General features: G+C 35.8%; 2 protein-coding genes across 3 annotated transcripts; one reads left to right on the top strand and one right to left on the bottom strand.

The window, feature by feature from the left end:
- The first annotated feature begins 4384 nt into the window (after positions 1 to 4384).
- LOC132178535 (uncharacterized) lies at positions 4385 to 7593 on the top strand. The gene is made up of 8 exons (XM_059590974.1): positions 4385 to 4580; positions 5324 to 5751; positions 5854 to 5926; positions 6054 to 6134; positions 6304 to 6367; positions 6523 to 6610; positions 6710 to 6794; positions 7387 to 7593. Exons 1-8 carry the CDS (start codon positions 4488 to 4490, stop codon positions 7423 to 7425), a joined length of 951 nt encoding a protein of 316 aa, XP_059446957.1. The 5' UTR covers positions 4385 to 4487; the 3' UTR covers positions 7426 to 7593.
- A 434-nt stretch (positions 7594 to 8027) lies between these two features.
- Positions 8028 to 21187, bottom strand: LOC132179127 (pre-mRNA-processing factor 19). 2 transcript variants are annotated; one of them, XR_009439885.1, is made up of 19 exons: positions 21070 to 21187; positions 20868 to 20953; positions 19822 to 19893; positions 19578 to 19640; positions 17951 to 18037; positions 16906 to 17053; positions 16693 to 16814; positions 15856 to 15972; positions 12881 to 12976; positions 12734 to 12793; positions 11650 to 11724; positions 10822 to 10926; positions 10389 to 10505; positions 10228 to 10305; positions 10048 to 10144; positions 9217 to 9268; positions 8675 to 8745; positions 8405 to 8587; positions 8028 to 8318 (listed from the first exon to the last, which is right to left on the bottom strand). XR_009439885.1 is itself a non-coding variant. In XM_059591770.1 (18 exons), the coding sequence occupies exons 1-18, from the start codon at positions 21080 to 21082 to the stop codon at positions 8472 to 8474; spliced, it is 1575 nt and encodes a 524-aa protein (XP_059447753.1). In that variant the 5' UTR covers positions 21083 to 21187; the 3' UTR covers positions 8028 to 8471. The 2 variants fall into 2 exon arrangements, 1 of the variants encoding a protein (XP_059447753.1); XM_059591770.1 differs by having other exon boundaries at positions 8028 to 8587.
- Between the last annotated feature and the right edge of the window lie 1831 nt (positions 21188 to 23018).

Genomic DNA, 23018 nt, shown 5'->3' with positions numbered 1-23018 from the left:
TACCGAATTGTGAATAAAAGTGATAAATTGGTGGCAGAGCTTTGGTGTGGCATGATACCAAAAAGGGTTGGGCTCTGAAACTGCTTTTAAACTCTCCCTTGTGACCCAGAAGAATGAAAGCAAATTCTTTCCTTTACCAACTTTTAGCTTTTTTCACTTTATTAAGAACCCGATCACATCTAATAAGATCTATTCTAAAAGGGAATTCAAGTTATATATATATATATATATATATATATATATATATATATATATTACATTTTGCAGTGGAAGGAAGGAAAGCACAATTTATACTTTTTAGAGGGCATTTTTTTTTACTTTTTTTTTTTTAAAAAAAGAAAGAAATAAATAAATGTGAAAGCAGTTTTGTGTGTTTTATGAGTGTTTTGTGTTTTTGGTTATTTGTTTGTATTTTTGTTTTGAAAACAAAAAACAAACGAGAAAAGAAAAAAAAGTTTTACGAAACAATTGTGTTCTCCCGTCTTTTGTTTTCTCTTCTCAAAACAAAAATATTAACAAACAACTCAAACATAAAACACTGTTACAATTTTCAAATATATGTTACCTCAAAACATTGACAAACATAGCCACAATTTACTTGGTACGTCTCATTCAATCTTGTGCAAAATATTGAAAATTACTTTAAAATGAAACTCACACCATAAATGATTTACCCCATAACACATATCTACCGATAAGGAACACATTTAATTTACCAGGAAATAATTGCCCGAGAATGGGTAATGTTAGGAACAAAAATTAAATACCCACCCTTTTCTCTTATTAAATACACAAATAAATGGATGCCACCACCAAACAAATAAGATTGCCATTACTGTGGGCTGCCCAAAACCACCTAACCCCCACTGAAATTTCCAAGGTAATGCTCGTCACTTCCAAATCTTTGACTAAGCTTCGGCAACTTCTATTCGTCACTAACTTCCAAAGCCAGAAAGGAGGTGGATAATTATTTACAATTGGACTGTTGGAATTGCAGCAGTATTCTCACAAATACTTCGAATAGTTCGAGATACATAACCTACCTACATGCAATTTGTTATAAGGGATACTCATCCAAAAGCAACAGAGTCGATATGAAATAATAAAAGATGTTGGTGTGTTTTCTGGCCAAGAATTTGTTACTCAGCGATTTTCTTGATGGTTGAGTTGTGAAGGACCACATGTATAGGAATGAGGTTTTTGCAAAACAAAAATAAGGCCAGCCGAAGACTCTCTAATGCTTAAGTTAGCATCTTTATTTTTGGATAAGAAAAATAATGAAAATTCGTTTATATTATCCATGAAGTAGTGTGTGTTGAGTGATGTATGCGAAAAATGAGAGGAAGTGAGGGTCGACGGAGAGAGATGTGAGAGAGTCAAAGATGTGAGAGAGAAGGGAGGAGAGAGGCCCCCTAGGTTTCTGCCAATAAAAAAGGTACCCTCATCTCTCTCTAGGTTTCTGCCAACTAAACCTTGTTTAGAGGAAGGGAGGAGAGAGGCCCCCTTCTTATCTTCTCATCTTCTATTTAAGAGAGTCAAAGTGAGATGCATATGTGTCATTAGGTGAGTGAGAGTGGTGGCATATTATAAATATGTGTGAAATTGAGTGGGGCCCATTAAGGGTATTTTCTCCCCAACAAAAGATGTCACAAATAATCCGATATATCAAAAAAGAGTAATACTATAAATCACATTTTGGATGATTAATCCAAAGATTGGTTGAAAGTGTCATGTTAGCAATTAGCATTGTACGATGATTATGGAATAAAAATGTATTTTCTATCATTATTCTATTAAAAAGATGATCAATATGAAATTTTGGATGGAATGGAAGCAGGATGAAAATCATTTGATTTCAAAACGAATAAGACATTTTTATAAAATTAAAATTGAAGCATTACATAAGAGTAATGATAGATATTATAATTATATCTACCATTCATCCAGCAATGCTAACGTGACACTCTCAATCAGAGTTTGGTTACGACATGCATGACCATGACATGCTCTCATTGACTCATTGTTCACCTTAGTGGTTTCCAAAGGTCAGACCCATAAGTGTCCATCGTCGAAAATGACCTCCTCTTATAACCTTATAATTGATTTAATATATTAAACATTTTTATTGAGCTCTTTAAATAAAAATAAAAATTTAAAGAGTAAAATTCATTTTTCATAATTTGAAGAGTTATTTTTAAAATAAATTAAACATATAACTCTTTACATCTTTATCTACTTTAGTTAAATATTATTTGTTAATTATTTATTTATTTTTGGTATATGAGAAAGAAAGAAAATGAATATATAAGCTTAAAAACTAATTAGCTTTTCACTTTTTGGCTCTTAATATTTGGAGAACCTTATTGACCAAAGTTAAATTTGAATAGAGAGAGCTTGTCAAATAGTCATTTTGTGAGTTTTCTCAAATTTTTAAAGAAAAATCAATTTTGAAGAGCTCAATAAAAAAACTCTTAGCCTCTCCAACTACACCGACATTGATGATTGTTAGTTGATAGGTTGGATCCTCTCCTATTCATATGAACTAGAGAGAAACCGATTCTTTTAAGCAAAAGGGCAAAATTGTTATATTTTTTTTTTTTTTGACAATTTTATCATTCTGTTTTAAAAAAAAAGGGTTCCTCCTATTCAAATGAACTAAAAATGATCAAAGCTTGTGGGCTCCCTCCCCTCCATCTTCCCAGTTTCAAGAGGCTTGGCCACAAGCAAAAGCTTTAATTTGTATGGTTGGATAACTGAGGTTAAAAGCTTAATCCACTTTGGATTCTCACCCTAACTAAAAAGAGTTGAACCCCATGGGCCATGGGCCATGGGCCATTCCCACCACGATACCAAATCTGTCCTCTTTTGATGAGTAGACCCTAGCTGCTACAACTACTACTATTCAACGGTACCCTTCTCTATTGCCCCTACTTCTCTCCCCTTGTCCTTTGTTTTTACTCTCTCCTCTCTCTTTCCTTTATGTTTAACCTCTTTTGTAGTTTGACTGTTTGAGAATGTAAAATAAAGGTTGTGTTTGATGTCAAGTACTCTAATACTAATACTACTAAAAAAAACAAAAAAAAAAAAGAAGAGAAAATTATACTTTAAGAACGATTTTTAATTCGACTTTCAATTTTTGAATTTTTGCAATGTACTCCCTTAAACTTTTAAATTTTTGTAATTCGACTATTTTGTTAGTCAAAACTGTTTTAACTGACGAAACAGTGATCACGTGACTCGCTTTTGATTTTTTTTTTTTTTTTCTAAAATGTCCTCATCCCTTTCAAACGCACGCACGCTTGTCAATGAAGAGAGAAAGCTTCGTCATCGTCAAGTTCATAGGAAACCAATGGCCACTGTGAAACAACTCCCTCCAGTTGAAAAACCAATGGCCACCGTGAAACGCCCAACCCAACCCAAGCCAAGATCTTAACCGGGAATTGAGAAGAAGGATCTCCAAAAATTGATGATATTTTCAATGTCGTGCTATGAACCTACATCAATGTTGTACTATGAACCTCCATGTCCCATAACATGTGCAAAATTCTATATTCAAGGACGGACCCATGTATAGACCAAGAAGGCATAACTCCTCCCTGGTTTTCAAATTTTCTTTTAGAATTTTTTTTATTAAGTTAAATATATAAGTATTTTTAGGCTAAAAAATTAGGTTTGACTCCTACTAAAAATAACTTTGACTGGGCGTCTCCAAATAGAAAATTATGGTTTCTTCCTGCCTATATTTTTGGTATACTATCTAAACTAAATTGGTTTGGAGAAAATTTATGTCCATAGTTTAATCGGCTGTGAATCACGCCTCAAGAAGCGGATGCCACTAGTTCGAATTTCCCTTTCCTTTTTTCTTGTGTGGACATGTAAAAAAAAAAAAAAAAATTGTTAATTGTCTCATTTTTCATTCACATAGAGCCCACTAAAAACGTTACACGTGTTTTTAAATCCACGTCATCATCTCACATATACAGCACCAATCACTTAAAGCACCCAACGTGCCAACATACAGCGACAATAGAAATTGGAAGCCTGATAATACATGTACAGCACAACAGGCGAGTTGACTCGCTTGAACCAACTCAGTTTGAACGCCAGTTACGTAGCTGATTATTACGTGGCACTTTTTCGGCCTTAGATTGTTTTTAAAGACATCCTGACCGCTCTTCTACATTTTTTCGACATAGGATGCGTATTGCACCGTCCAAAAACTGAAAAACGTAAAAGAGACCCCCACATGAACACCCACGTAGGACTTTCTCTCTATGTTCCGCTGATTGCTGCCACTCCGCCCCCACCGGCCACCCCCACCTCCACCGACTTTTCCTTTTCCTTTTCCTTTTAGAAAGGGTTAAAAAACAAAACAAAAAAAAAAAAAAAAAAAAGGTGGGGGGGGAAAAAGATAAAAAGCAGATGAGAGAAGGAAAACCCCGAGAGGTATTTTGACTGTCATCGTCAAAAATCAAAGACCCATAATAATGCACACGTTCAAAGAGAAGGTGTCGGAGAGGCTGTCCCGGCTCTTCGCTGATTCCCCCAACTCCGTGCCCTCCTCTCCTCCCTCACCGCAGGTAAATTTTTGGTTTTTGTTATGGTACATGGATGGTTGAGCTTCATTGTAATATTTGTTCTTGGAAAAACGTAGATCTGGTTGTCTTTGAGAATTGTGGTTCTTTAGGTTGAATGGGAATGTGGTAATGTGGTTGGATTTGCAGTATTGAATGCTCGGGACCTTATGTGGAAAAGGAAAATTTGATTTTGTCAGCCATTGTTAGTTGCAATGTTATCAATTTTTTTTTTTTTTTTTAAATCTAACTTGTTAATTATCAACATTACTGCAAAAAAAAAAAAAAGAGAGAGAGAGAGAGAAAGACCTATGTCCATGTGGGTAATTTTTGTTTTGGGACTATGGATTGGTTGCTGGCAAAAAAAATTCTAAGGGAAAAAAGAAGAAGAGAAACTTTGGTTTTTTATGTATTGTTATTTACATTTCAAGACTGGTTTTTAGAGTTTTAGTTGATGTTCTTGGTCTATAGATTGGTTGCTGACAATTTTTTAAGGCAGAAAAGAAAGTAGGACATGAATTTTATAACCAAAACCAAAGTTTCCACTCAACTGAGCCTTTTAAAGTTATATGGATTAGTCGAGTTCATTTTTTATTTGTTTGGAGACAATACATGAAAAAAGCGTCTTCCTCCATTTTTACTGTTTATACATACTGCAAGCGGAGGTAGCTGATCTTCTCTCATTCTCCATTTGAATTGTGCATTTTTAGTTTTACTTTCATGATGACACGAGGTTTTTAAATGTGTAGGCCAGGCCAAATTCAAAAGAGGGGAAATCTTTGTCTTCGTATTTTTCCTACATTATCCCTTCAGCTGGGTTTGACGGATCCAGATCCAACAATCATCAACATTGTCTCAAACCGATTCAAGCACCCCCTGTAAGACATAGCAATGTGAAGTTCAAAGCTCTAGATGAGTCTTTGGATAACTATGTAAACTGTAATCCAGTATCTGAGAAGAAGTTGTTAACTCCAACTAATCAAGAAGATGATGAAGAACCAGCTTCTGGAAGAAGCACTAGTGGGTCTGAAATGTTTGAAGAAGCAACACACAGTCCACAGAAACCTTTATCCTATCTCATGGATGAGTCGGTTTTTATATCCACATACTTGTATGAATTCTTGCTGTCATCCCTTCCTAATATTGTAAAGGGGTGCCAATGGGTCTTGTTGTACAGGTTAGTTTTTCTGAAGGGTTTATATACTTTGCAATAAAGGCAGTTTTTGTGTTCTTGTATTTGGGTCTTGATTCAACATTGATTCTTTCAAATGAAGGGCAGTACGTTGAAACATGGTATATCACTGCGTACACTTATTCGCAAGAGTGCTGACCTTTCTGGCCCATGTTTGCTGGTATGTTGAAGTCTATTTTCCAATGAGACCTCCTAAGTGGTGATACTAGTATGAGATTCACCAGTCTTCATGGCATTCAATCCTTTGTTAATAATGAGAGCTAATGTTAATCATATTATACTCCTAGATTGTTGGTGATAGGCAAGGTGCTGTGTTTGGTGGGCTGCTGGAATGTCCCTTGAAGCCTACAGCAAAGAGAAAATATCAAGTAAGTTAACTATCTTTCAACGTTATTGATATTTTAATCTTATTAGTTAGATGTCTTCTTGATGAAGTGACTATCTCTTTGCTATTTCACATGTTTGGTTTGTCTCTCTATCTATTTCCCTTTCAATATTTGAAGCATGAGTTTGTATTTCTTTCTTCTTTGGTGACAGGGAACAAGCCAATCATTTGTATTTACGACCATATATGGCGAGCCGAGACTATTTAGACCAACTGGTAAGGACCTTAATTTAGTCACGTGTGCAATGCTTGCTTTCTTCTGGGAAGACAGGAATCAAGTTCAAATCAATGAAAGATGTTACGATGCATGACAAGCCTTTAATGAGCTTTATTATGCCTAAACTGATATCATGTCAAACTTGTGTATGTAGGAGCCAATCGATATTATTACTTGTGTTTGAATGACTTACTAGCATTTGGCGGGGGCGGTAACTTTGCTTTGTGCTTGGACGGAGATCTGTAAGTTGCTCCTTTCAATGTTCTGTTTTGAATTTCACATGACTAGTTTGATAGATGCAGTAATACTTGATGTTTCTCTTCTCGTGGTTGTTCCAAAAGGTTAAGTGGAACCAGTGGACCTTGTGAAACATTTGGGAGTTTATGCTTGGCTCATAACCAAGAGTTTGAGTTAAAGAATGTTGAGGTAATGTAAGCTTTTTGACCACCACATATATTCTGTCCATTGATGACACAGTGGCTGGATCACATGTTGATTTTGCTTCCTTGTCCGTGTGAGGAGCCTCTATTTCTCTTGCTTGTCTTCTACTGAAACGTACTTTTGAGTAATCATCTATTGATACTCTTGTGAGTTGAGAACAATTGAAGGGTTGGCTACTGCCGCCCACCTTAGCCCATTTAGTGCTCACTTATCTTTCTTCACACTCATTGATCTGCTTCAATCCAGGAAATGTTCTAGTGCTGTCTCCATGTCATATTATACATGTTTTTTTGTCCAGAGAACTATAGGGTACTGAGAATGTTCAATTACGATGAAACACAAATTAAGCATCAACAGAAATTTGCTGGGTAACTCAAGTAAAATGAGTCTACTTTCTCAAAGCATGTGGAATATCATTTAGATGAAAGAAAATACAAAAATTATATTGATGTTAGGTCTTTTGATTGTTAGTTCCTTTTTCAAGCAGTCATGTTCTCAACTGCAAAATTCAACTTTGCTCTTCGTTTAAATTTATATATATGATGGTTTTTTAATGGCAAGTCTTGTCTTTGTGCAGCTATGGGGTTTCACGCATGCATCGCATTACCTTGCCTAAGACGAGGCTTTCAGATGCTTTATTTATTTGGCTTTGTTGACCTATTGTGATCCTATTCTTTATTCATTTACGTTGCCCTCCTTTCAGATTTAGGAGGGCTATGATTATTTGTATATGAGACGATGAATTTCCATTTGGTGATTAATAGATTTCGAATTTTTGTTGAAATTTGCCTTTCTATGAATATGGTATTTCGATAAGCAGGCATGCTCGGTTTTCGGTGGTTAGATGGTTGATAGCTCATACCAGAATCAAACATCTCTTGCATGGAAAGGATGCAATTGCAGTAAATGATTTGTCTAAACATGTTAGTTACTGTCTAATCAACTTAGAATCGTTTTATATTGGGAACGCTCATACTACATTCATGTTTGATGTTCCAATGAAATTGTTAAAAAATGGTCAACCCTTGGACATCAATAACGCCCCCATTTATAATTAATAAGCTTCGCCTATTTTTACTGAAAATAAGAAAGATGTATCTACAACTTTTTTCATAAACACTAGTGCCTTTAAATTACACGTCTAAACTCTGAAGCATGTCCGTCCTCAACTACATGTTTAAGGACTACCGAGAATAACAGCAATCAGCATGCTAAGACTAGGTTAACAAGCCCATCTAAATTGCTTCACTAAGCTTGTCAGTACAACGAATTACACCAAAAGAGTATCTCTGATAGTTTTGAAAGGAGAAAAAAAAAATGCCAAGTCTGCCAGCCACATTCGAACATACAATAGAAGGATATACTGATAAAGCTATTCTCAAAGGGCAAAATCTCGTTACGAAAATTTGAAATAGTAATGATACATGAGATCCGGCATGAGCTTTGGAATTATGATGACAAGGAGATCAGGGGGGGCCAGAGATATAATTGTTTCCAGCTCAGTTGACACTGCACCTCAACAATGAATGCAGAATGCTCAATGATGGGAGAGGAATCTTAGAATAGCGCCAACACCATATAATTAAAGAATCTACCATTCACTTCTTCAGTCAATAAATACAAGTAGCAGTACAGCAGCAACCAATTCAACTTTCGTGCTCTCTATGATTCTAATGGACCATCCTCACCGGGCAGACCAAAAATACGAAGGTTTCTGTCCATTGATCCTACTGCCATATATTTTGCATCCGTCCCAAATTTCGCACAAGTTGCTTTACCTTACCACAGAAGAATATATTTAACATCAAGGATTAACACATAAAAACCACTAATAATAATAAAAATAGGAGGAAATGTGGAGGAACCTGTGCCAGACAAGTCGGGAAATGTTTTGATACAATTCCATTCTGATTTAACATTCGCAACTTGGTAAACTCTGCACAAGTAAAAGCCCCAAATTAGTTTCCATGTCTGCAAAAGTTATAGAAACGAAAGGAAAAGAACACCCTACTCTGAAAGAAGGTTTGGGTTTTAGCTCTTAGCCAGCAATTTTAGCAGTTGCAAAGAAAAGGTCGCGCGAAGATTGTTATGATAGGACAAGCTTAATAGCTAGCATATACAAGATAGTAAGAATCTTAAAACTCAGGCTAACACCAACGTCAGATTTCTCATATGACCTTGTTAACTATTTGGCTAGTTTAGGATAATTTTGTGAAAATACTGGAAAATGGGCCCAACTACCCTTCTGATGTCAATATTGTGTTTTGATAGATGGAGCAATGGATCAAGCTCTATAATATTACAGAGGATTAATCAGTTATAGAACTTTGGATTTGAATTTCATTCAATATTCAATAAGTTTAAATCTTAACCAAACATCATAGTTGAAGAGTTTTGGAACACCCACCTTATATCCGAGCCAGCAATTGCAAGGTAACATCCACTATTGTCAAACTCCACTGCAAGCAGAAAAAGAGCTTCCATTACAATAAACATTTATTCAAGACTTGTATTAATGGTACAATAATAGTACTTAATGGTACTCAAGGATGCTTTACTTACCAAAAAATTAGGCTCGCATTATATAAGTATACAGGAAGAAAGCAGACAATAGCAATTTGATGCTAACTTAGCTTTACTACATACATTTATTAAAAGGTTTGAATTACCATATACATTTATTTAAGACTTCTATTAATGGTACAGTAGTACTTAATGTACCATTAAGTCAAGGATCCTCTCCATTTCATGGTTAGAATTTAAAGTTGATGTATCTAATAGTGTACATGATTCCACATTTTCTAATCGTATATTAAATCAATGTTGGCATATGTTTTAAAAAATTTAAATAATGTGAAATCATATAAACCGTTAGATGCACCAACTTTAAATCCCGGCCATAAAATTGATACTATTCATTTACTTATCAAAAGAAATTGATACTATTCATTTCATTTGAAAGGGGAGGATCCTAGTCCATCCTGGACTCTCCACTTCATTACTAATAAATATCACAAAGGCACAGAACAAAACAGACAAGAAATAGTAGTAATATATCAATAACATCCGAAAAAAAAGAAAAGAAAATGAGAATACATGAAAGAGAAACAAGAAGCCCAAGAAGGAAAGCTTCCAAGTTGATTAGCTTTTACATAGAGACATCAATGTTGTTACCATCATAGCTTGATCACAATATAGAACCATCAATTTCAGGCATGGATATATTAGTGTTACATACCAGAGTTTGTCGGCGTATCTGAATCATATGGGGAAAATGTCCGGAAGTTCCTCAATTTGCGTAGATCCCAAAGCTTAACACCATCATGAGCTGCAGTCTGTCCATTTCAGATTTGAAAATCAAAACATGGTATGTTTAACCCTCTATCCACTGAGCATATTTCATTATCAGAATACTTACTGCAAGGAAATAGCCATTTTCAGAGAAAGATATTGAAGTTACAGCCCCAACATGTCCATCAAATCTCGCAACATTTGCCTGTAAACCAATCAAAGAAAGTTAAATCAGAAAAAAGAATTGAAGACATGGAGGAAGAAAGCTACACAATGAGCTCACTCTACCTGACTTTTCACATCCCAAATTTTAACCACAGCCTCTGAAGTGCCTGTTCCAAGGATTAGACCATCAGGATGAAATGCCGCAGAAGTATAGCCATTAGAATCTGCAGCATCCACAACCTGCAGAACTAAAAGATCATTAAATAGACTCACCAGCAAGTATGGAGCAAGAGAAATACAAATACAAATGTTTACAAGGTACTTTAGGGTTGTTGAAAGCATTTAAAACTCACTTTCTTATATCTTCTGCAACCCCTAACAATTTATACAAAAGCTCAGCGGCTTATGATGTGCGTTGGTGTGGGTGTGTGTGTATTATCTTTTATTAATCAATGGGCTGTCAACTTTTAGATACATTTCATTCCTGCTATTTGCAGTTTTCGAGGTACTAGATAAAAGTCTGTCTCTGAGACAAGAGAGAGAGAGTGAGTGGAACCTGTGTTAGACATAATCCAGAGGAAAGTTCATAAAAGCACCATGTGCTATCAAGAGAAGCAGTCACGAAGTAGTTATTCGTGGCATGGACGGTAATAGCTTGCACCTGAGAAAAATAAAAGCCACATCATTGTTGAATCACAGAAGGACACGAGTCATAACAGAATAGTAATCAACAAGAAATAAATCTGAGATTTTCAAGAGTTCCCAAAAGAAAACTAAGCCATGGCATGCCATTGTTCTAAAGTTATGAACACCTCTTGTCGAGGCATTTTGTCAATGCAATTAATGATTTCATCGCATATAAAGCAACAAGTGTTTTAATTATATCCCAAAATATTTCAAAGATCCTATGAATGACTTTGATAACCATGCCTCAATACCTCATCTCCTTTCGTTATTAACTGAAATCTTATGCAACATTTATAACAGAAAAAAGGGGAAGAAAAAAATGCTTCATTGTCTTCATTGAACACGAAGAACATGACTAGAGCAGTGCAATTAGCATGGGGGAAAGACAAGTTAAGTTCTAGAGCATTAATAGACTCAATTGTGAACTCTCTGAATTGTAGCATGTCTGTATATAAACTAATGCCCATATACAGGTATCATATCCAGTGACACTAACATAACAGAATAGATTGGCTAGTCAAAACTGCAAGCAAACTAAGGAATCAGATGAATTCAGACAAGAAAGAATGGAATGAGAAAATATGTACTTCTAATACCCAAAGGACAATGTAAAAGCATGAAGCATAGGGAGGCACATTAGACACAACATGGAAATTGGAGATGGAAAATGATCAAGAGAGTCGAAAGCTTATTTTACCTCAGCAGTATGATCCTTCAAAATATGTCTACAGTTATAGTTCCCATCATCAGACTCTTGCCACAAGCGAACAGTCTACAGGAAAAAAAAAAAATCTTTGAAGTATATAAAGACAAAAACAAAAAAAGTACATACAGACTGTTAAGAGCAATTCTAGAACACACTCATGGCATAGTACATCAAGACAGAGCAGGAAGCACCATAGTTTTCTTATATGGAAGATGTAAGAGACTTTAGCTATTGAAATTTTTTTTTTTCACTATAGACTGTTTATCTCAGAAGCATCTTCATCGTATATATCCAAGTTCTCTTTTAATTCCTTTTTATTTTTTCCCTCCTTTTTTAGGAGTGGAGCTCCATTGACCTTATAACCTGTGAGCCAAGAGGAGAATGTTTTTCCTTCCTTTTAGAGGGAGGAAGGAGGAATTTGGGGCTAATACGGGGGAGTCTAACATATTGATAGACATTCTTTTACACTATTTTTGGTAGGATGGATGGAAGTATGAGAGATGGAGAACATTGGAGAGGGGAGAAGGGGAAGGAGGGAGAAAGGGATTCCATCTCCCTCATGTGGTTTGGTAGAAGAGAAGAAAAAGAGAAAGGAGAAATGAAGGTAAGATTACCATTATGCCCCAACTTAAATCATTTAACGTGAGGACAAAACTGACATTTTACACTTAATTAAAGGGTTAGCTCCCCTTCCTCCAATCCACAGGTCCAAGACAGTCTTGCCTCCCCTTCTCACCACCTCTCCATTTCTCACTCTGACCAAATGAAGGTATTTTATCTCCTCCCAATCCCTCCTAAGCATCTCCATCCCTTCCCCAATCCCTCCTAAGCATCTCCATCCCTTCCCCAATCCCTCCAAACAAAGAATCTAGATTGCCAAATCCAACTTTCAGTTAAAAAGACCTGTACCCTCTAAATTAGCAAAATTACTCTTATAGTCAGGCAAAAATAAAAATAAAAGAAAATACACAAATAAAATATAATATTAAAAAGAGAGAGAGAGAGAAAGGCAATGCATGTCAATATTCATGATTCATAATTATGAAATCTGAATCCCACAAAACTTACTGTTTACCTTATCTGCTGAGCCAGTTAAGAATAAATCGCCCCGAGAAACAAATTTTAGACTTGTGACCTACAAAACATACAATGTCTAATCAGCCAATGAATTGAAATGTCAAGACAGCTGTAGCGATTGAATGATAGAAATAAAAGTTAAAACCTTTTTTGAATGACCACTGAGTGTTGATAAGATCTGTCCCGATGGTCGATCAAAAAGTACAGCGTTTGTGTCGAGCCCTCCAGTTGCAATTATGTCCTAGAAAGCAGGGGGGAAATGCTTTTATCAGTGGCAGAATAATATTTGAGTCAATATCAGCACCATCTAGAATGCAAATAATGGTTAGAGCACCAAAAGAGTGTTGAATGAGAGAATAGCACAGAACTTAATACAAAAAGACCCAACTAAATGCACAAGATAATTCAGAACTCCACTCAAGCTCCAAGAAGTACCCACTGAAAACATAATATTGCTAGTGATCCTACAGATGCACTCGTGAAGCAAACTCTTATTAAACTAAAGACTTTGGAATAAATTGTTAAAATAAGAAAGAAGACAACAAGGCAAGCTAGTGACGGAGCTCAAATGTTCATAGGGAGATCCTCCATGTGCCTCTAATTTTATTTTATTTTATAATTAATCGAAGTATAATTAAAAGTGCAGGCCCCCAAGTAAACAAGAAATATACAAGAGAAAATACATTGCTAGAAGGAGAAACACGACAAGAAAATCATGATCACTAATCACCAAAAAATGAAACAAAAGCAAAAGAAACAAAGTTTTGAAGAAAAAAGACAATCTCCTCCAATGCCCTCTCGCAGTCCTCATAATTTCTATCATTTCTTCATAGACACCACAAAAGAAGCAAAGGCACCATCTTCCACACACCAGCACTCCGATTGCTGTCGCCAATCCACCAACAAACATACAAGCCGATTACTCATCTATTAATAACCCAAGAAAACCTAAATCAACTGAAGAAAACATTCCACAAGACACTGGCAACCTCATAATGGAGTAGAAAATGGTCTATGGACTCCCTATTCCTTTTACTCATACAACACCTATCAACCACAATAATGAGTATTTCCTAAGATTGTCCATTGTAAGGATCTTTTCAAGGGCCGTTGACCAAGCAAAAAAGGCCACCCTCAAGGGAACCTTAGTCCACCAAACACTCTTTCAAGGGAAAAGGAAGCCATCATTACAACCCAAGACACTACAAATGATCTTACATTGAACATTCCCCTATTGGAGGGGACACACCAAAGCTTGTCTTCACCTACATGTCTCACTTTAACGGAGTACAACATCCTGAAGAGCGAGGCGAAGACATCCACCTCCTAATCATGAGCCTCTAATTATATGAGCTTAAAAGCCCCACTGGTATTGTATGACATAGCTGTGCATAATTCCTCAAAAATATCCACACAAAAGAATATGTAGTTAATTGAGCAAAGCGCGTACACCTTATTGTTTATAAATCAAAACAATATACTGAACTTACACTACAAAGAATACACCAAATTTAGTCGTCTTTGAGCGTATCTGATGATGTGCACTCACCAGAGGCAGTAACCAACCTGATTGAGCCCAAGCTTTTCACCAGGACATGGTTATTGCATTGAGATGTTCAATGGCTTAAGTTGGCTCTTGGCCTATGATGAGAAAGCCTCAAGCCACATGGTTCAAACCAAATGGAATAGCACAAAATTTATCCCAAGCTTGGAAAGGCCTCTATGACACAACTAGTACTTGCAATTTTCCACCAACCAAAACATGAGCAATCATAAACAGGTCAACTGAATGACCTTTGACCATCTCATTGTCCTAGTTCCTTAAATGAATTTTATCTTTATATTCCTCGTAAGTTGATGGCGGTAGTCCAAAAGGATAATGGCAATTTTTTATAACTTGAAAAAAAAAATATATCACTTTCAAAATAGGCATGCATCTGATAATGGCAATTTTTACCACATCCCAAATACAACAATAAAAACCCAAACTCTTGCTCATCACCTTAAAACTTACAATAATCTTATATAAATTTTTTCAAGTAGATTATCTTGTCCAACATAAGAGGCTATCTTTTTTATTGGTACTTTGTACAAGAAAGCCTTCCCCCAAGTCCAAAAATTAAGAAAACCATAAAGATGAGCATCACAATAATGACTGATTCATAAGCTGAACGTGATCTAAATCTGAGAAGCCATTATTTCTATTAATGTCAATAGCTGGTGTTGGGTCATAACTTCAGCACATACGACAAGAAAGAATGCAATATCAGAAAGAGGAAAAGTGTAAGTACAAAATTGATTAAGGAGGAAAAAAGCATGCACAAGATCTAACATTTAACTTGGTTGTGCAAGTAATTGTCTGATAGTGCCAGCTCACTACAGTAGGGCAATTTTCCCGCTAGGGACAAAGATCTGTATCTTAGGGTCAGAATGAATATTTGACCCTTAAAACATAAGAACTTCAAAATAACGCATAATTTTGTGTTGAGTTTTGTACAATAATGAATGGGCAAATAAACGACCAGAAAAAAAAAAAAAGGATTAAAGGAATTTTAAGTTGTGAGCCTAATTATCTAACGCTGTATCATCTAAACCAGTTTCTAGGCGAATAATTTGGAATGGACCATATCACCTTTTTTTTCTTAGTTCATATCTATTGCATTTTCAACATTTTGGCCATGTTTGTTAACGACTTTGTTTTCTGTCTTTTGTTTTCTGTTCTCAAGTTAAAGACATTAAACAAACAACCCAAAACACAAAATTTGTTTTCACCTTTATGTCACATAAGAGCACTTTCAAACCAAAAACAAAAAACACTCCCCAAAATACATTAACAAACATACTCTTTGTTTTCTGGTTGCCGATTTGGCAACATGACCATATTTGACATTAGTAAGACAGAAATGCACCACAAGTACATAAAATGGAGCACATGCACTGAAATAGAAGCAGAAGACCAAAGCAACCATCAGTCAAAGCACTTGCCAAGACATTCATGCTGCAATTCAGCACCAGCACCTAGGCAATGCATGTTTGGACTACTTATTCCAAAGAACTACTAATATAACAGGAGTTGATAAGATATGCATGAACAAAATTAGATATTAGTGAATGCAGTACCTTGTCATAATGGATATCAAGAGATACGATGCCAGGTTTGCTTGTTTTGTGAAGGGGATGACTAGAAATCTGAGTATATCTCTCAAGATCATCAATAGTAGCCACTGTTGGAGGTATCTGAAAGGAAACAAAATGGGAAGGAGAAAGGGATTTACATTAATTATTAATTCACAAACATATGCTTTTTTTTTTAAAAGTAATGTTGTATATCAAAAGCGCAAAGGGGCGCAACCCTAATATATAGGAAGTATACAAGAGAACGCCTAGAAAGAAAGACAGAAGAGAACAAGGAAATCAGAAAAGCTAATAATTAAAGGAGCTAAATAAGCAGCTATCCAAGTAAATCGGGAAAAAAAGGACTTGAGCTCGTCTAAGGTCCTCTCTAAATCACAAACATATGCTTAAAGAACAACTCTACATTAATATGTTTCCTCATTGATATTGCAGCAAATGAAACAAAATATATTAAGTCAATGTTCCAAAAATAGAGGGGGATGGAAGGGAAAGCAAAGGGAGAGAAGGGAAGAGAAGAAATAGCAAGGTCTTTTCCCTTTGGGTATTTGGATTGTCTGAAGGGTTCAAGAAAAAGGAAAATGATTTGTGGGGACCACAATTATTAAACATTTAAACACACTTACTCCGCCCGCCCTTCCACCTCCTCCAAAATTGGAAGGAAGCAAAATGGCAGGCCCAAAGGGAAAGAGAACTATTCCTGCCCATTCCACCCAACCAAACAAAGGAAATGTTCTATCTATCCATCCATCCTTGCCCCTCACCACTCTCCTTGCCCTCCCCTTTCCCCCAATCTCTGTGATACTACATCATAACAACCAATACCTGCCGCTTTTTGCGCTGCTGTGAGAGAGCCGCATTACAATCAGTTAGCTCAGCAATAATACCAGCAGATATTCCAGGACGTATTCTCTTTCCACCAGGGCCCAACTCCTCATCCTCAGCAGCTATAACAACATTAACAGAACTCCAATGAGCTATGTATTAAATTAATAAAAAGAGAAAACCAACCAAGAAGCGTGTAAAGGAACTATCTACCTCTTTTCCCATTGCTAAGTGCAGGAGCATTTGCTGTAACTGCTGCTGATCCAGGCATGGGTATCTGCCTTTCAGCCTGAGCGAGTAATGATCTTGCATCATCCCTTTCTTTTTTAAGTCTTGCAATCACACGGCAAGCAGCATCATGCTGCCAATATATGACAGATTGTACCCAACCATATTTTAGATGAAACTATTGAATTGATAGATGCATGTTTGGATATATAATTTACAGGCAAAACAAGAAAAGAATAGAAGGATAAGAAATGAAGTATCAATCAGCAACTTTTAAAAGGTAACAGGGAATACGCAAGATAATGAATCAAGCATGAGAGATTGGAGATTTTTTTTTTTTTGATAAGTAATCGAAATTCATTGAGAAGCAAATGGGTACTACCCAATAACATAGTAAGTAAACAAGAAAAACACCTAACTAGAAAAAGAAAATATGAAAGCTACATATATGAAGACAATCATAGGCAGCAGTCCAGTAGTAAAGGGTTTTGAAGACAAAGGCCTTTTGCTCCAGTAATGTCCTCTCACAATTGTCAAAACTATGGTCATTCTTTTCTCTCTCGATACACCATATCTAACAAGACGAGATCATCTTTCACAATGCTACACTTTGAAAACTACCATGCTTCCCTCTCCAACATACACTTTAACCCAAGAAGACCGAAAATAAAACTCCTTAAGGCACTAGTAATCTCACAATAAAGTAAAAGGAAATCTACAATTTCTAAAATCTTTTGCACATACAACATCAATCTACCACTATAAGCTGTCACTTCCTTAAGTTATCCATAGTGAGGATCTTCACTAAAGCAATCGACCAAGCGAAAACTTCCTCAAAGTTTTACTTATTGGGGAAAAATTGATAAAGATAGTTTCAAAAGTATAAAAACATTTAAGACAACAACAGTAAACAAAAACCAGCAATCTAAAAAAGAAAGAACATTATATACCTCATTTAACATTAAAATATTCTACCAGATCAAAAAATAAAGCAAGAACTCTAGTGGTCATATAATCTAGTCGCTAATACCTGGTACAGAGCATGACTTAGCTCTTGCCTTGCTGTATGCAGTTGTTGTTCCAATGCGAAATTGGCTAGCATTAGTCCATCCCATTCCTATAAGCACGGAAAGAAGGAAAACATACCTTATGATCGAAAACAAAGACAAAATCAATTACTATAACAACGAAATCATTCCCTAAATAAATAGAATCAAAGTGCAAAACACAAGCCAATATAATAATCAAAATACTATTAGACTAAATTGATAAAATGAGTAGCTCCTTAAAATAAAGCCAAATTGATACCATCAACTAGGATTCGAAATGCTTGTGACAAGTATAGTCCTGGAGGTGGTGATGGCAGCACGTCAACATCATGGATGTGGTGACAACGGTGACAATAATGTAAGGGATGGTGATGTAATGGTGATAGCCAAAAGTGGTGGTGTCAGCGGTTGCCACAAAGGTTACAATGTAAGTGATGGCAGCAACAACATAGTCATGATGGTGGCAGAATTGACTAAATAATCATGGTCCGGGGGCAATTGGCGTGATGGAAGAATCGACACAGAGATGTTGATCACAAGGACAACAACAATGGCATACTGCATAATAATAGTATCATCATTTTGACATCAGGTCAAAAGTGTCTCTAGGTGGGATGGGGGTGTGTGTATGTTTGAGAGAGAGAGAGAGAGAGAAAGGAAAGAGACAGTTAAAACCTCTAATTTCAAATCTTTTCTTTTTCCTCATAATGAATGAGGTAATTGCTTATTTCCATCAGTAGGGGTGGGCACCGACCCAATCGAAATGCCCTCCCTCCAATTTCCAACCCAATGGAAGTCAGAAGCCTATTTTTTATTCTGGCCCGCACTCCATGGGGGCTTCCAAGCTGACACCAACAACATCAGCTCAAAAGCCAGCTCAGAGATCTAGAAATACCATGGCACAACACAATAGATCTTTGACGGACGGCAAGTCCATCATTGTAGACATTCGCAGAGAGAGTAGATCTATTGCTGTGGTCATTGTCCAATTCCTTTGCCATTTGTGTATGATCAGTATTTGAATGCAAGGCTTTTGACCAAGAAGGATTTGGCTGCGGAAGTAGACAGAGGCAAGGAGAGATCGTTTAGCAGGTAGAAAATGGCACAATGCAGGAGGCGACCCAACCTTGGTCCCAAAAAAAAAATTCCGACTGCCAAGCCAACACCTGTAGGAAGGCAACATCTTGAGTCTGGTCGGGTTGATGGCAGCAGTTTTTTGAATGACCCTATGCATCACATGTCTGACCAAAGCTATCAAGTTTAAGCTCAAAAAATTTCTTTGAGTTAAATGAGCACCAAAATAAGAAGCCTATCAAGTATGGTTTCAAGTAAAGAAATCAACAATGATGATGATGACAAGACATGTACTAGTTGCATATATAAAACCTTCTCACCATGTAAACAAACTACATACAAATTTGCGGCCATGATAAATCAATGACAATGAAGAACCAAAATTTAATGAAGCAGCAAACTTTAAAAAAAATTAAAAAAAAAAAAAAAAATAAAAAAAGGAAAAATGCACTGAGGTCTGCTGCATATAAAGCTATATAAAGAAGTTACACAATAACGATAGGAAAAATGTGGTTATAGAACAAAGTCCCATACATTCTGAAACATTCCAAGCATGCCAGGGATGCTAGCAGCCTGTAGAGGTCTGGGCTTCACTATCTGCAAGGCAAACCACCAAAAATGAATCAGTACATGACAAATGAAACAAACAGCAATGGCTTTAACTAACTCAGCTGGTAAAATCTCTTAGTCATCGTACAAGAGAACTAGGTTCAAACCAACCATGACAAACATACTATAACATTAAAAACAGAAACTATACAAATTTTACTAAGCATACCTTGCCTGTCTTGATAGGAACAACATCATCCAGCGTAAGTGGTTCCCCCGTAATGGGGCACTTTCCATAATCCTATCCAAATAATAAACAAAAATGATTTTTTTTAAATCAAATATACCCCTGGAATTGGATAGAAAGATTAATGAATTAATGAAAAATATAAAAAAAACAATTGAGAAAATGTAAACCAATATTTTTTATTGCAACAATCAAATTGCAGGAAAAAATTAACTAATTAAATAATGAATAAAACAAATGAACAAGATAAAACAGCCATCTGTTCATTCGGTAAGGAATATACAAAGTGTAGAAAATTTCGAAGAAAATGTATTAATGTTCTGAAGAGAAGGAAGAAAGGAAAAAGAGGAAAATGGTGCCTATTCATCTTATCCACGTTGTTTTCACAACAGAATGAAAAGTTCAAACATTCCAACGTGTTGCATTAGGCTCATTTTGAAATGGTAGATTTGGTTTGTTATTACACACAAAAAAGAGGGAGGGAAAAAAAAAAGTAAAAATTTACAGCATATTTCTCTATTTGATCAAGTATGTACCCCTCCAAACCTCACAATTTTGGGGTGAAATTTTTTTACGTGTACGGGAAATTCTTTAGGACCTCTCTCAATAAGCATATAAAAATCCAAAACCAATTAAAGTAAAAAATGCAGCATTTAATCTTTTTTTGTATCGAAATATTAGTCTCCAAGTGGTCAAAACAATAATCAAAACCAATTAACCTAACGCTAAAGAGCAGATTAATTTAACTTCGAAAATGGAATTTATTATCTATGTTCCAATACAATTAAGAATTGCAATGTCAAACCCTTGCCAGCTGCTAAGTATAAGCCAACACTCGGCAGCTAAGAAAACCTAAACTATACATAGATTTTATTTTCCTCAGTTACAAATTTTCTCCTCTCTTTTTTCCTCCTTTTGCTTTTAAATTCCCAAATAAACTTCATTTTCCAAATTCTTCTGAGCAAGACAGAAAAATAACGAAAAGGCACAGAGAAACCCTAGAAAGAAGAAAGCGAAACAAAACCTACCGAGATGTGCCTCTCAATTAAGCGCTTCTCGTAGAGCAGCCCAGATTTCTTGGAGACCACCGGCTCTTCCGGCACCTCGCCGGATACTGTACGGCCAAAGCAGAAGCAACAAAGAACAGAGATCAGATAAGAATAACCGAAATGCCACTGAACACCAGTAATAGAGCGAGCTACAGAGAGAGAAAGAGAGAGAGAGAGTTACTTGAGCAGTTCATTGTTGGGTGAGAGAGCTAGGGTTTCGCTTCGAGCTTGTGCTGCCTGTACTTTTGAGAAGAAGTAGACAGCTGTAAGAAAGCGAGCGAGAGAGAAAGAGGAAATGTGCGAGACAAGAGGTGGTTTTTGTACTAGGGTCCAGGGTCCAGGGATACCAAAGACCCAAGCAAGAAACTGAGAAACCATAATTGGGCTGCAATCAACGCGTGAGTCGGCCAACGGGCTTCTACCGACTTGGCCTACACCCAAACTAGGGCTATATTGGAATACTTTTCATCCGACTTTTTTTTTTTTTTTTTTTTTTTTAAGTAATAGTTTTCATCGGATTATTATTATTATTTTTTTCAACGCAAATATTTTTAAATATTCCACAATTTATCCAATTTCAGTAAAAAAATTTTACTTGCTAGGCATCACTTTTGAGCTCACACATAAAAATATTAATTAAAATTATTAAATTCATCAATTCATATATGAAGTTGTGCAGTATTTTTAAGTAAAATATTTTTCATTGGAAAATGTATTAAAAGAAATAATTTCTTTAAATAAGGAAAAGGCCGGCAACTTTTAGCGAACATCATGGCAAATTTCGACAACCTTCAGTAGGGTTGGCAATTCGGGTTGGTGGTTTGGGATTGCATATACCTGCTATGCCTACCAACCCGTTAAGGGTCAAACCGAACACATCTCATTTAGTTAAATAGGTCAAACTATTTAACCTCAACACGGCCCGCAAGTGACTCGACACACCGGCTTGATCCGTTTAACAAACATGCACAAACAAATCGACCTATTTGACTTAACCTAATACTACTTGTATGACGTGTTCAATATGTATTTATTATATTACAAATATATATAATTTAATAAATGGGTCAAGCGAGTTGACTAGTGATTGATTAAACAAGTCAATTAGATAGATCTCGTTTATACCAAATCATAACCCTCTAATTTCATATCAGATTCGCAAGTTCTCTAATTATCAACCGTTATTTTCCCTATGATTTTCTTGACAGCCAACTCGTGTGCTCAAGTTTCAAATTATAGCTTTAGTTTATGATTTTTGATATTTTCTATCTAATTGTAGGTTTAGCGATGGCAGATTAAGCATTTTCTTTCTAATTGTAGATTCCATAGCTTCCAACAATGGTCTTACAAACTCCAGCAGTAGTTTGACAACTTTAAGTGGTGGTTTGGCAAACTCTAACAGCTCTGTTGTCCAACGATTTGAGAAATATAAGGTTAAACTTGAAACATTGTTTACGGCTTTAAAAAATATAAACTACTTTATGGAAATTAAATAAAGTTTTTCTTGTCAATCGAAAATATTTTTGATTTGACTATTATTTTTTGTCGCACTATATTCCAAAAATATACGAAAAACATTTTTCATAAATTACTTTATGTCTTTTCTTGCATTGGTTTCAATTTAGGACAATGTTCGAAAGTGGAAGATTCTCCTGCTCTAATACTTACCAGTCAAATAAGTCTCAAGTTAGGTTTTAATAGATTTTTCAAGTTTGCCTCGAGCAGTTTTAGCTTGGATCTAATTAAAGTCATGTTTAGGTCTAAGTGTAGTCTTAACACTTTATATTGCTTTTATACTTAAAACAATACTTAATTATAAATAAATAGTTAAAACAATACTTAATTTGACTTCTTTAAGTAATAAATTAATTAGTAGACATAAAAGAATTTAAGGCTCTACTACTTGTTTGTTTGTTTAAAATAATGGAAAGGAAAAAAACTCAGGGTTTAGAAAACGAAAAAAAAAAAAACAAAGAGTGCCGTTTTTCCTCCTCTCCCGTCCTTCTCCCTCTTCCTCTCCCTAGTAGCAGTATTTTGTGTCTTCTCTGTAGTCTCTTTCGGTCTCTGTTTTAATAGTTTTGTTTTAGATCTAGTTATTCAAACTTATATGTACTTGTCCCGGCCAACTTC

The sequence above is a fragment of the Corylus avellana genome, chromosome ca4 (assembly GCF_901000735.1).
Source record: "Corylus avellana chromosome ca4, CavTom2PMs-1.0".
Taxonomy (NCBI): domain Eukaryota; kingdom Viridiplantae; phylum Streptophyta; class Magnoliopsida; order Fagales; family Betulaceae; genus Corylus; species Corylus avellana.
Note: the sequence above shows the minus strand (reverse complement) of the source record. Positions and strands in the feature narration are given on the sequence as shown.

Coding starts and splice junctions, on each gene's coding strand:
- LOC132179127 (XM_059591770.1), bottom strand. Junction 15,973..16,692: donor AGCAGCGCAAAAAGCGGCAG/GTATTGGTTGTT, acceptor GTTTCCTTTCAG/ATACCTCCAACAGTGGCTAC. Junction 10,927..11,649: donor TGAAGGATCATACTGCTGAG/GTAAAATAAGCT, acceptor TATTTTTCTCAG/GTGCAAGCTATTACCGTCCA.
- LOC132178535 (XM_059590974.1), top strand. CDS start 4,488: ATGCACACGTTCAAAGAGAAGGTGTCGGAGAGGCTGTCCCGGCTCTTC. Junction 4,581..5,323: donor CCTCTCCTCCCTCACCGCAG/GTAAATTTTTGG, acceptor TTAAATGTGTAG/GCCAGGCCAAATTCAAAAGA. Junction 6,135..6,303: donor CAGCAAAGAGAAAATATCAA/GTAAGTTAACTA, acceptor CTTTGGTGACAG/GGAACAAGCCAATCATTTGT.